The following is a 12,198-nucleotide window of genomic DNA, read 5'->3' on the forward strand; positions in this document are numbered from 1 at the left end:
AAAAAAATATCAGTGATTCTAGAATTAAAAAAATATGAAAATAAAAAATATTTCACAAAAGTGAAAATGAGTAAGTACTAGTTACTCATTTTATTTTTGTGCACTGACATCTACAATTTTCTCAAAACACTTAAAGACAGAAAGAAAAGGCCCAAATTATGAGGACCCGGCCCATTCCGCATCTATCTTTCAATTTTAGGGTTTCTCTTTCTAGATGCTTCACCGTTCAAATGTCCTTGCTTATAAATACGCAAAGCAAGTGTTTCACTCTCAGTCTCTCACAACCGTGCCTCTTCCATCTGCTAAGGTTACAGGTCTCTCTGATGATCTAACCGACCTATTTTACTAGGTTTATTCTTCATCTCTAATTTTAGGGTTTTAGGACAATTGTTGTTTTTCAACTTTTTGCTTTTTTTTTTTCCTTTTAAATCACGGGATGAGAAAAAAAAACTGCAACAATATGATTGGATTCGTTCCATGATTCCTTGTATTTAAGTCTCTGATGATTGATTCTCTTCATCTCTTTTTCTGGTGCTTGATTTTTGTTTTCAGTTTTTTTGATTTTGAATTTACAATTCTCCTTTTTATGTTTATTCGATAAGATCAATAAGCAAAGAGATATGATGATTTTAACATTGGTCCGTGTTTCTGAATCACCGTGACCGACAAATCTTACCAATTTCTGATCTCCAATTGTAGTTGTAACTTTTATTTTAGCTGTATTTGTTTCTGAAATTTTTTTCATGCATGTATTGTGTTCTATTTTGGCTCAGTGATATTCTGCTTTATATGCAGTATACGCTATTCTGATTTATCATGTGAGCGGATATTTATTTGTAGATGAGAGCCAATAATTTGTTATTTTTCGAAGTGTTTTTATTTGTTTTAGTTACTGTTTTCTGTATATCTTGTCCTGCTATGACGATTTAAGAATAAAATTCACATGTCAGACTTCAGAGATTTTAAAATTGATGAGAATGACAATTCTTCTGCTGAGCGGATTACTTGATATTGTTTGCATCATATGAATTTCACTGTTTCTTGTATAATCAGTAGTTATTATTCTACTTCTAATGATTGGGTTGTGTTGCGTAAAATAATTTTCATTGGCGGGAGATTTCTACTCTGGAGTCTCATACTATTTTGAGGGCAAACAAATTGTGTTTGCATGTTCTCAAGTAACCGTCATAAAACGATTCTCCGGCGTGACGGAGCCGCCCTTAGAGGTGGCATCTCCGCTAGAGTGTTCTCATATTCCATTGCCTTGTGGAGCGGCGTCGCTGCCTTTACCATTTGGGACTGGCCATGAGAAAAACATTCCTTTAGTTTATTTTGCTCATATTTTGTGTATTGCTTGGTAGAATTTTCTTTTCGGGTGACTGGCATGGAATTTCGTAGAAGATGAAATAGAGTGAGAAAGGGTTAGGACGGAAAATATGTTTTTGTATATGTAAATTCATTTTGAACATTGGAGGAGCCTCATCTTTGTAATGAATGGCAAAAAGTTAAGTGTAAAATTTAGGGATCAGAATTTCTGACTGTATGGTGGGTTATTTCTTTGTTGTTTCGAATTATAATAATATATATTAATTTTCAATACTTTAATTTATAAAATTTCGGGTAGGAGTTTGGTGCTATGAATATAATCGTGAAACGAAGAGTAGTTTGGTATTTTTGTAGAGGTCGAGCTTTAGCTATTTCTTTCAAAAGATGAACATGTAATGGGATTAGTGAGATTTACTCAAATCGCGTTCAAGTTTTTTATAAACTTTATAATTGGAATAATATTATTTTGTAAATATAATATAGGAAAAATCAATTAGTGCTAATTCTATTTTTGCTTGGTTTAAGTAGCTGATTCTATTATTTTCTTCGCGTTATGTTAGTTTGTTACGATTAGATTTGTATACATTTCGTTATAAAATTATCTATATATTATAGAGATGTTATAATTTTAGCATAAAACAAAAATCAAAACAAAGGCTCAAAACTAAAATTAATAATTTAATTAATTGAACCAAAATATGTAACCGTTTTGAAACGTTAATTTTTGTAATCGTTTATTCCATTCAAAAGTTTGTTTTCATGTTAGATTTATTATGTTGCAGGTCAAAAATGATGTAAGATTTACGAGTTGACTGAATGAAACATAATAAACTAAATCATGTGTTTCTCGTTCACATACTGTGTTAGTTGAATTGCTTTTTTAGACCATAAAATATAATGAGATAGAGTTTATGCGTGTCGTAAATTTTAACAGTATGTCAAAACAATTATTTGCCTCTGTTCATGCGTGTTGGAAGTTTAATTCAACCTTTCATCATACAAATTTTCACAAGAAAGATCACTGCAAGAGAATTATGTTAAGTTCACGACCCTAACCAAACGTTTTTAAGGGATAATAGAGGCTGTAAGAGGTACTGGTCTAAGATCCAAAAACCTTGATGAGACTTGTGTCGTTGGCCAAACTGATAGAAGAAAAGCATGCTGCCAAACATAAATTTATGGATCTAACACGCAGAATCAGCCACTGACTACCACATTACACTCAATTAAGACTACATCATTACCTCCTTTGTTAAACAAACCAACCCCACCTCCTCAATACAACCAGTCTACGGTGAAGAGAAAAGGACTCTCTTTCACTTGTGATGAAAAAGTACTTGGCAACTAATTTTTGTCCAAATATTACTTCTGGTTACATCCAGACGAAGAAGATACGTCAGTTGATCTTCCAAGTGATGAAAGAGCTCTGAGTGTTATTAATGGATTACCAGTTTACATTCTCTTGGATAATGGGATTTTAGATAACATTCTACAGTCAAGCATTGCTGCTTGTGTCAAGCTACCAGTTGAATCGAAATGGAAGTTCCTTGGTTAACATTCAAAATCACACAATTCAGCTGCCAACATACTTGCTCCCGATATCAGGTGCATAATTGGTTTTGGGAGCTTCATGGTTAGTCACAATAGGAGTTCATATTTTGGACTATAATAACTTATCAGATAAAGCTCTACTTGCAGATAATGTTTCACACGAAGGCCATTGTTGAAATGAATTGCCGAAATGCCTTTGATCTCATACACATGCCATTCCTCTGTTATAGGGGTCAAATCCTGTTAAAGACCATATTGCTACCCATTTAGCCAAAAACAACAAATTGATATTACATGATATGTTGCAATCAAGAATAATTGTGTCAAACAACCCTTGCTGATTACAGCGCACGAAGAGTTTGTACTGATTACAGCGCTTTAAATACAATGAAAAGCATTGCTTTTAGAACACATAAAGGCTTATATGAATAGAAGGTGATGTCATTTGGGCTAACCAACGCACCAACAACATTTTAAGCTCTCATAAATAACATGAAATTTTGGTTTTTTTAGATTTTTTAGATGAAATCTTGGTTTATAGTCCCACATTGTGCACCCATTTAAAACATTTGAAATATGTACTACAACTGTTATATTTGGCAAATAGCAAATGGAATATTTGGGACAGTCTCGACATCAGGAATACGGACGAGGGCAAGATTCAAGTTGTCTTGGCTTGGCCCTTACGTAAAAGTCTTAAACAATATAAACCTTTTTTCTACTCTGAAAACAGCCTTAACACAAGGTCCTCTTTTGGCTTTACCAAAATTTTCACTTCTCTTTAAATTAGAAATTGATGCTTCTGGAATGGGTACGAGGGGGACTCAAAACAAGCACCCAATTGCAAAAAAATATCATCTGTCGTGCAAAAGCAATAAAGTTATGTGCGAGTATTATATGCCCTTAACAGAAGTAGTGGCAAAATTCAGATTTTATCTTCTTGATTACAAACTCCAAAGCAGCCAAAATGGCTTACATGCCAAGGAAGGATAGTATACTTACAGATGCACTCTATACTATTCCTTTCGAATTAGGTTTGTTCTTTGAGTATGATTAGATTAATTCCCTGTATTTAGGTTTTTGGTTTATGATTTTGAATTTACATTTGAGGGCGAACAAATTGTGTTTGCATATTCTCAAGTTACCGTAATAAAACAATTTTCCGACGTGACGGGGCCACATTTAGGGATTGGCATTAAGTTTGAAGCACGATCATTAAACGGGAACATACTAAACTCTGAATAAAAAAAAAATGAAAATAGACTGTGTGCGAATCCATTACCATTAATAAAAAAATGTATTTGATTAAATCAATAATGATTATGTTCTAGGGATTAAAAAAAGATTTTGTTCTTTATGTTATGAATAACAAAAATATGCAAATTTCACGATAGGGAATTGTTTAAAAAAAATGAGGCATGCTATTTTATGCACTTAGATTGCGGCAGAAATGGGGTAGATGATTAGCAATGATTGAATGAATGTCATATATGAGGTTTTTATTTGACAAAATATACAATCCTCAGATTGAATTTTTTTTATTTTCCTAATTAAAGATACTTTAGGAAAGTCACCTTTAAGAATTTCTGAAATTTCATTTTTAATGTTATAATATTGGAAGCATATTTTATATTTAATATGTATGTAGTATTGCTTTCATTTTCTCATTACCGCGTTTATTTCGGTCTCCCCTCCCTTAACACAACTGTCCATTCGGTCCAAAATAAATTTGATATTAAAGGCAGTTTTTTCCAAATTCTCCATTCCTCCGTTCGTGTTCGTGAAATAGTTGTTTTTATCGCTCCATAAGGGGTGAGGAATTGCTTTTGAAATGGCTCTCATAATAAATCGGAATTATACTGCATATAAACCAGAAAATCACCGTGCCAAAATAAATCACAATACACGCAATAAAACAATTGAAGAAAAGAATCCAACAAAATATAGTTCTACCTATGATTGGAGATCAGAAATTGGTAAGGTTTGTCGGCCACAGTGATTCAGAAACACGGACCAATGTAAAAATCATCATAGGTAGAACTATGATGATTGTATAAATTATATAAATTGTATAAAAAAAATTGTATAAATTCAAAATAAAAAAAAAATAGAAAAAAAAAATTCAAAAACTGGAAAATGAGATGGTGTCACGAATGTTTAAAACTTGATATATCCAATTTGGTCTGTAAAAACAACACATAAGAAAAACTGCAAGTGACTACACTATATAAAATATGGGCCAAAAAATGTAGTGCTGTTATTTAACTCCTATCTCGTAAGTTACAAGAGATGAAGCTGATGACAACACTCAATCTATGAGCTTTTCAGACCCAGAATCAACTAAATAAACCCAGGGTATAGTTAAAACTCAATATACACAACTAACAGAAAATTGTTGTCATACGAAATGTGGTAACACCAAGTAGGTTCTCCCCGAACAGGATATTGGATATACAACCTCTAGCAAGTTGGATTGGAAAATCATTGGTTAAAATAGTCAAGTTTTACAATAAATTATAAGAAACAAGAAAGAAAATTAAATAGATCATTCAAATATAGAAATATTCTCAAAGTAAAATGCCTCAGTAAAATCCTAGGATATCATATGAATGAGGCTTCACCAAGTAGGTTCTCCCTGAAAACAGGGTCTTGGATCCGCAGCACCTCATAAAATTGGATTAAATCATCATCAGCAATTTCAATAATTGAAATATAATCAATGAAAATAAATACATAAAGAAAAATAAACGAACACTAAAGCACAACAAAAGTGAAGGAATGTTTGTCTCATGGCCAGTCCCAAATGGTAAAAGCAGCGACGCCACTCCACAAGGCAATGGAATATGAGACCGCTCTAGCGGAGATGCCACCCCTAAAGGTGGCTCCGTCACGCCGGAGAATTGTTTTATGACGGTTACTTGAGAACATGCAAACACAATTTGTTTGCCCTCAAAATAGTATGAGACTCCAGAGCAGAAATCTCCCGCCAACTAAAATTAAATTGTAGAGAACAACTCAATCATGAAAACTACAATAATAACTAATGATTATCCAACACACAAAGATATGCATATAATGCAAACAATGTCACATAATCCGCTCAGGGGAAGAATTGTCATTCTCATCGATTTTAAAATCTCTGAAGTCTGACATGTGAATTTTATTCGAAAATCATCACAGCAGAATAAAATATACAGAACAAAAACTTCAATATAAAAAGGTTTTACTTCAGTTCAAACTACGTGATTAACAATTAAAACAGTGAAGAAAATAACATATAATTGGCTCTCATCTACAAATAAATATCAACTAGCATAATAAATCAGAATAGCTTATACTGCATATAAAGCAGAATATCACTGACCTAAAACAGAACACAATACAGGCATGAAAACAATTACAGAAACGAATACAACTAAAATTAAAGTTATCGCTATTATTGGAGATCAGAAATTGGTAAGATTTGTCGGTCACGGTGATTCAGAAACACGGACCAATGTAAAAATCATCATATCTCTTTGCGTACTGATCTTATCGAATAAACATAAGGGGAAATGCAAAATTAAAAAACAAAAACAGAAAAAGAAAACGATTTCAAACACTGGAGGCAGAGAAGGAGAGAATCAATCATCAGAGACTTAAATACAAGGAATCATGGAATTAATCCAATCATATTGTTGCAGTTTTTTATTCTCATCACATGACTCATTGAGAAGAAAATAGTGATAAGGGAAAACAATAATCCAAAAATTGGTGACAAAGAACAAACCTAATTAAAAGAGAACGATTCAATCCTCTGATCGACCTAAAACCCTAGTAGAAGGAAGAGAGACACAAAAGTGAGACACTGTGAACGAAATACTTGCTTTGCGTAATTATAAGTAAGGACATTTGATGAACGGTGAAGCATCGAGAAAGAAAAACCCTAAAATTGAAAGAGAGCTGCGGAATGGGCCAGTATAATTTGGGCCTTTTCTTTACTTATTTGTTCGGGCTTTTCTCTATGCACCTCCAACTTGTTTTCTCCGCTCCCAATTTTTTTTCAAAAAGTCTTAAATCCTTGGCTTTTTGACTAATTCCGTCTCACAAAATTTCAAAATCCTGTCAGATCTCAAAATCTAATAAATATACTTGACGCATTTCAAAATATACATACAGGAAATATATATATATATATATATATATATATATATATATATATATATATATATTTCTTCATATATTATTTAAAAATAAAACTATATATATTTATTAGATTTTGCAATCTAGTATATATATTTTTTGAAATCCGTTAACAATATTTATCAGATTTCAAATTTTGATAATGTATAACTATATATAAAGGGGATTCTCTCTTCTGTGTCCATATCTCATAATTCCAACTTTACCATTTACAATTTAATTATTTATTAAATTTTTAAAAATTAACGGTTAATTTTCCAAGTTTTTATAAAACTATTTACTTATCTCCTTATTCTTTTTTCTCCTACTATTCATCTTTCTCATATTTTCTCCATACATTTCACTTTAATTTTTATAAAAATACTTTTATTTTGTTCATTATAACATTACAATATCATCAATTATAAATATAATTCAAAAAATGCGTACATACATGCGTGATAGCGTCTGTGTTTACCCTAGTTTTCTTAATGAGGTTTCGAAATTTGTCAATTTTTTTAAATAAATTTTTACTTTCTTAACTTTTGAAATATAATTTGGATTATGAAAGGATATTGTACTCTTTATAGTTTTAATGTATGTTTTTACTTAATTAGGATTTTTTTTTGTATTAATTCTTTTTTTTTGTAATGATGTTTTTACTTAATGTACTCTTTATATTTTTCACTCTAAATTCGTTGATGATAGGGGAACAAACAACAAATTGATCCATGATAATAATATTTGTAAACTGCAGGACTTAAAATATATTTAAGTTAATTGTGTTATATAGTTTTATATTCTTTTAATTAGAGTAAGTGTCTATAAAATTCTTAATTTAAGATTTTTTTCATTACTTTGATTGTATTAATTAATATCTTTTTACCTTTGATGTTAAACTAACTGTAGCTAATACTACAATAATGAAAAATGACAGTTTGAAAATACCTAAAATTTCAAACTAAAGTATATTAAATTTGTTATTTTCTTACAAGAAGATGGTCATTTTGACATAATCATTACATATTTAATGCCTCATTAAAAAAAAAAGTAAATATAAAACTTAAGCATAATCTATACATAGGTCTATAGTAGCAGTTAACTTAACAAACATTCATCAATAAGCAACATTTTCATTACTCTTGTCCACTTGTTAACTCCTTTTTTGTTCTCCTTGAAGCAAAGACAATGAACGCTTAAGGGTCAACATCATCGTTTTTCTTCCTTTTATGTTAAGATTATCCACATCAAATCTTAGAGTACAATTGAAGAACAAACTTCTTTTCTCATACATATTATATATACAAAAGTGTGTTAGGTGTTCATAGCATTCATTTACCAAGATTCAGAATAATGCAGTTGCCAAAGTTTAATGTGGCTTTGTTTTTCTTCCTGATCTGCTCTTCCATTTACTGTGGTAATTCCACATTCATCTTATTTTTCATGTTAATATAGTTTATAGGTTAACAGTTGAATTGGGTTGCTTCTAATGTTCTTACATATTTAGTTTTTGGAACTCGTATGAACTCTGATTGATTGTTCTTTCACCATGTATATAAATTGGGTTATATTATCACAATCTGATTGATTAGTTCAAAAGATATCCATCTGATTTTTCTGAATGGTTGATGATGTAAAGAAATCAAACTCAATTGCTAAGGATGAAAAGTGTATATGCAGGAAATGCAGAGGCACATCAAGTTGCACTCCATGTGCACAACAAATGTCCCTTTCCAATATGGCCAGCAACAGCACCAAACAGTGGCCAACCAGTGATAGCAGATGGAGGATTCTACCTTGCTCCAGGTCAAACTGAACGTGTGATAGCACCATGGACATGGAATGGTAGAATCTGGGCAAGAACAGGTTGCGATTTTGGTTCAAATTGGAAACCAGCTTGTGAAACTGGGGACTGTGATGGAAGACTAGCATGCAATGGACTCATAGGCACTCCCCCAGCAACACTGGTTGAAGTTTCATTTCAAGGAGGAAAACCAAATTTCTATGATGTTAGCCTAGTTGATGGCTACAACATCCCTGTGTCTGTCACTCCCAAGATCACAAACCCCAAATGCCTCATTCAAGGGTGCTTGAAGGATCTCAGAGCCCTGTGCCCTCCTGAACTTGAGGTGCTGAATTCCAAGGGAGAAGTTGTGGGATGCAAAAGTGCTTGTTTGGCCTTTGATGATGACAGGTTTTGTTGTAGGAATGCCTATGGGACTCCAGGGAAGTGCAAGCCTAGTGTGTACTCAAAGATATTTAAGGATGCTTGTCCTAACTATTTTAGCTATGCTTTTGACTCACCTACCCCATTGGTGAGTTGTGCATCCTCAGAGTATGTGATAACATTTTGTCCTTATGCATGGGGAGGTGCTGGTGAACACAAATCTGAGTAGGAAGTGCTTACACCTCTGTTGTAAGAATTGAAGTTGGTTCTGGAATCAAATGATTTGATTCTGTTTGATAATATGTTGCAATAAAAGTTGTATATTGGTTATTGCATGTTATTGATACCTGAAAAATACCAAGTGCTGCATAGTTTCTAGTTTACTACCATTACTTAATTGTAACTGTTTGATATATTTGTTTATCATGTATTCTTAATTAGTTTAGTTTCATATTGAACAAAAGATGATATGGTAAAGTATGTGATTGAATAACTTTTTATTTCTAGTTTATGGTTCTATATTTCTCACTCAAGTGAAATTTTAGTCGCAAGTTTCTTGGTATATAAGTTGAGATAGATAATTCAGCTCAGGTGAAATCACATTATCCGTTTGTATTGTGCAGGTTAATAGTATTATGATTAATTTCTCGGAAAGAACTACAATATAATAATTACTAATTTTCCTCATCTAAATTGAAGGGTACCTAAATTTTCCTTAATGCTTCCAAAAATCCTAAACAATCTAGGTTTTCAACAACAACCAATCCTTATATAAAAAAACATCTATTCTTAAAACTCACTCATAAAGAAGAAGAAGAATTCAAACTTTTATAAAAGAATGACTTATTTGTGAGAACCGAAACCAATCAATTCACAAATATTTATATTATTCCAATACAAAGAATATACTACAACACTATACTAATTATAATCTTCCATTGAATTGGAGACAGTTTACATAACAGAAGTTTAGGGACATAAATTTTAGAATAAAATAAAAAATAAACATGTAATTTCTATTTTAAAAAGTTTCAAACTTTTATTTACGAAAAATTACCTTAAATAAAAATCAATGCTCTTACAAAATAAGAATTAATAAAATATATATTATTCCCATATGTTAAAATAATAACTTATTTCAAATATTAATTTATTTCAGTAATTTTCATTTTTTCACATTGTAAATGATTCAAAACAGTGTTAACAATAATATTATTATTGAATTGATATATATATATATATATATATATATATATATATATATATATATATATATATATATATATATATATATATATATATATATATAAATAAGATAATTGAATCTTTGAGCGTCTAGTGTAGAAATAATGGCATTTAAGTTTTTTTTTCTTCAATTTCTAAACAGAAGTCTTCTTCGTCTTCGTCTTCGTCTTCTTTTTATATTTTAAAAAATTACAAGAAGAAAAACATAGTAGGAATTATTGACTTAAAAGACCCAAAAGCCATTTTATTTTCCATCAAGTAATTGAACTCTAACAAAAACTTCATCAAACTATCTTTCAGTGGTAACTATTTTTGTTTTTATCAATGCAATGTTAACAATAATATTATTGAATATATATATATATATATATATATATATATATGTATATAAATAATATAATATAATATAAAATATTAAGATAATGAAATCTTTGGGTGTTTTGTGTAGAAATAATGGCATTATTAAGTTTTTACTTTTCTTATAAATTTCTAGACAGAAGTCTTCTTCTTCTTCTTATATTTTCAAAAAGAATGAGAACAAAACATTGTAGAAAATTTTGACTTAAAAGACCCAAAAGTATTTTTTCCCATCAAATAATTGAAAATCTGTTGAACTACTTACACACATGCTTTATAGAATTTTAATATAATAGTGCATATAATAAAATTGTATTCTAATGAATTTAAAATAAAATAAATTTTAAAAAATTATTATGAGTAAGGAATAAAAAATTAAAAGCCTGAATTAATAATTTTTATCTTTAAGGGGAATAAATAATATAATTTAGTTTTATTAGAGGAAAAATATTGGCCACAATAAAAAGTGGTTAGTTTTTAAAAATAAATATTTTATATATAAAATATGTAAGTGTTAATATCTTTACAATTTTACATATATCTTAACTTGATTTTTTTATTGATATAAAAGTACTATATACTAGTATTTAAATGTGAATATTTTATTTACATATTGTATGATTATTTTTATTGAACAAAATCTTTATCAATTATTTATATCTGATTTTAATTAATTATTTATGAGGCTTTAGTGATTTTAATACTATTATTCTATTATGAACTTTATATAGTAAAGGGAATTGTAAATAGAATCAAATATTAGATTAGTATTTGATTGAAAAAATGGATTAAATGAAAAAAAAAAAGACAAATCAATGTATATTGAATTACGTAGAAATTGTCAGTTTTCTATAGGTACTAAATTAAGCTATATTGAATTGTAAGAAAGTAATTTAATTATTTAAAATGTATATTTGTTACACATTTAAAAAAATGAGAAAATTTCATTACCTTGTTTTATCCATTTATAATTATATTTAACTAATAGAATTTAGTTTTTTTTCCATTTTTATTTTGAAAATACTTGTTATTATTTTTACCGTTTATTTCTATAACTTTTTAATACAACCATAGTTAAATTAAAGAGAAATATAAACATGGAAAGCTCTTTTTTTTCTAAAGTAAACAATAGTTCACCATTAAAAAAATATATTAGTTCTTGGTAACCCTTTTTTTTTGTTGCCCCATGCATTACGATGAAAATAATAGACTTTATTTACCTTATAGTCTTCTTAGTCAACTTAATATAAAATCAACACTTTCAAAATAAAAGATAGTTCAAAGTTGAATAAGAAATATTCTTTTGTATTTTGCACTTTTTTCTTCTTCTGTCAAGTAAGTATTCTATTAAAATATATATAAATAATACAAACACTAGTACTTGTTCATCA

The 12,198-nt window shown here is 29.7% G+C and overlaps 1 protein-coding gene, 1 long non-coding RNA gene and 9 other non-coding genes across 11 annotated transcripts; 5 read left to right on the plus strand and 6 right to left on the minus strand.

Moving 5' to 3' along the window:
• Positions 1-402: 402 nt before the first annotated feature.
• LOC114181027 (uncharacterized) lies at positions 403-6,818 on the minus strand. The gene is made up of 2 exons (XR_003603728.2): positions 6,647-6,818; positions 403-5,867 (listed from the first exon to the last, which is right to left on the minus strand). It is a non-coding gene; the product is annotated as an uncharacterized LOC114181027 (long non-coding RNA).
• Positions 427-508, plus strand: LOC114182814 (small nucleolar RNA Z199). The gene has a single exon (XR_003604249.1). It is a non-coding gene; the product is annotated as a small nucleolar RNA Z199 (small nucleolar RNA).
• Positions 616-690, plus strand: LOC114182796 (small nucleolar RNA SNORD18). The gene has a single exon (XR_003604232.1). It is a non-coding gene; the product is annotated as a small nucleolar RNA SNORD18 (small nucleolar RNA).
• LOC114182818 (small nucleolar RNA U54) lies at positions 767-849 on the plus strand. Its single transcript, XR_003604253.1, has one exon. It is a non-coding gene; the product is annotated as a small nucleolar RNA U54 (small nucleolar RNA).
• Positions 911-1,002, plus strand: LOC114182821 (small nucleolar RNA R64/Z200 family). The gene has a single exon (XR_003604256.2). It is a non-coding gene; the product is annotated as a small nucleolar RNA R64/Z200 family (small nucleolar RNA).
• On the minus strand, positions 5,122-5,226 carry LOC114182831 (small nucleolar RNA snoR97). The gene has a single exon (XR_003604266.1). It is a non-coding gene; the product is annotated as a small nucleolar RNA snoR97 (small nucleolar RNA).
• On the minus strand, positions 5,457-5,571 carry LOC114182816 (small nucleolar RNA Z278). Its single transcript, XR_003604251.2, has one exon. It is a non-coding gene; the product is annotated as a small nucleolar RNA Z278 (small nucleolar RNA).
• On the minus strand, positions 5,971-6,063 carry LOC114182820 (small nucleolar RNA R64/Z200 family). Its single transcript, XR_003604255.1, has one exon. It is a non-coding gene; the product is annotated as a small nucleolar RNA R64/Z200 family (small nucleolar RNA).
• On the minus strand, positions 6,320-6,394 carry LOC114182819 (small nucleolar RNA SNORD18). The gene has a single exon (XR_003604254.1). It is a non-coding gene; the product is annotated as a small nucleolar RNA SNORD18 (small nucleolar RNA).
• On the minus strand, positions 6,503-6,584 carry LOC114182813 (small nucleolar RNA Z199). Its single transcript, XR_003604248.1, has one exon. It is a non-coding gene; the product is annotated as a small nucleolar RNA Z199 (small nucleolar RNA).
• A 1,478-nt stretch (positions 6,819-8,296) lies between the features above and the next one.
• On the plus strand, positions 8,297-9,711 carry LOC114181484 (Pathogenesis-related thaumatin superfamily protein). Its single transcript, XM_028067952.2, has 2 exons — positions 8,297-8,455; positions 8,719-9,711. Exons 1-2 carry the CDS (start codon positions 8,392-8,394, stop codon positions 9,432-9,434), a joined length of 780 nt encoding a protein of 259 aa, XP_027923753.2. The 5' UTR covers positions 8,297-8,391; the 3' UTR covers positions 9,435-9,711.
• The last annotated feature ends 2,487 nt before the right edge of the window (positions 9,712-12,198 follow it).

Source organism: Vigna unguiculata, chromosome 4, assembly GCF_037176805.1.
Source record: "Vigna unguiculata cultivar grain cowpea cultivar isolate G323 ecotype 2 chromosome 4, ASM3717680v1, whole genome shotgun sequence".
Taxonomy (NCBI): domain Eukaryota; kingdom Viridiplantae; phylum Streptophyta; class Magnoliopsida; order Fabales; family Fabaceae; genus Vigna; species Vigna unguiculata.

Bases quoted from the DNA above. Each gene is read 5' to 3' on its own strand.
- LOC114181484 (XM_028067952.2), top strand. From the start codon at position 8,392: ATGCAGTTGCCAAAGTTTAATGTGGCTTTGTTTTTCTTCCTGATCTGC. The intron at 8,456-8,718 runs GTAATTCCACAT...GTGTATATGCAG, and splicing joins CTGCTCTTCCATTTACTGTG to GAAATGCAGAGGCACATCAA.